The 234-nt window shown below is 56.0% G+C and overlaps 1 protein-coding gene across 1 annotated transcript in view; it reads left to right on the plus strand.

The window, feature by feature from the left end:
- LOC119592681 (fibrinogen C domain-containing protein 1-B-like) overlaps positions 1–234 on the plus strand; it is a gene marked incomplete at its 5' end in the record, with an annotated part of 56126 nt that overhangs the window by 16674 nt on the left and 39218 nt on the right. Inside the window, 1 exon segment of the mRNA XM_037941596.1 lies at positions 3–153. Coding sequence (XP_037797524.1) covers positions 3–153 — 151 coding nt within the window.

Raw genomic sequence — 234 nt, forward strand, 5'->3', positions numbered from 1 at the left:
AGGTCCCAACGAGCGGGTCTTCGGGCGAGCGCGTGAGGACCTGGCTGATCCGCGAGAGTGGGCGCCCCGTGACCGAGGTGCAGACCCTCAACCTCGGCATGGTCAGTCGTCTTGCTTCCGAGATTGCGAAGCAGATGGCGGAAGGCGATCTAGGTGAGGGAAGGTTTAGAATTGGTCACAGTGAAAATAGGTGAAATTTGGTCATTGTGGTTGTTATTATGAGGGTTGCTGTTC

Source organism: Penaeus monodon, chromosome 30 (genome assembly GCF_015228065.2).
Source record: "Penaeus monodon isolate SGIC_2016 chromosome 30, NSTDA_Pmon_1, whole genome shotgun sequence".
Classification (NCBI taxonomy): Eukaryota; Metazoa; Arthropoda; class Malacostraca; order Decapoda; family Penaeidae; genus Penaeus; species Penaeus monodon.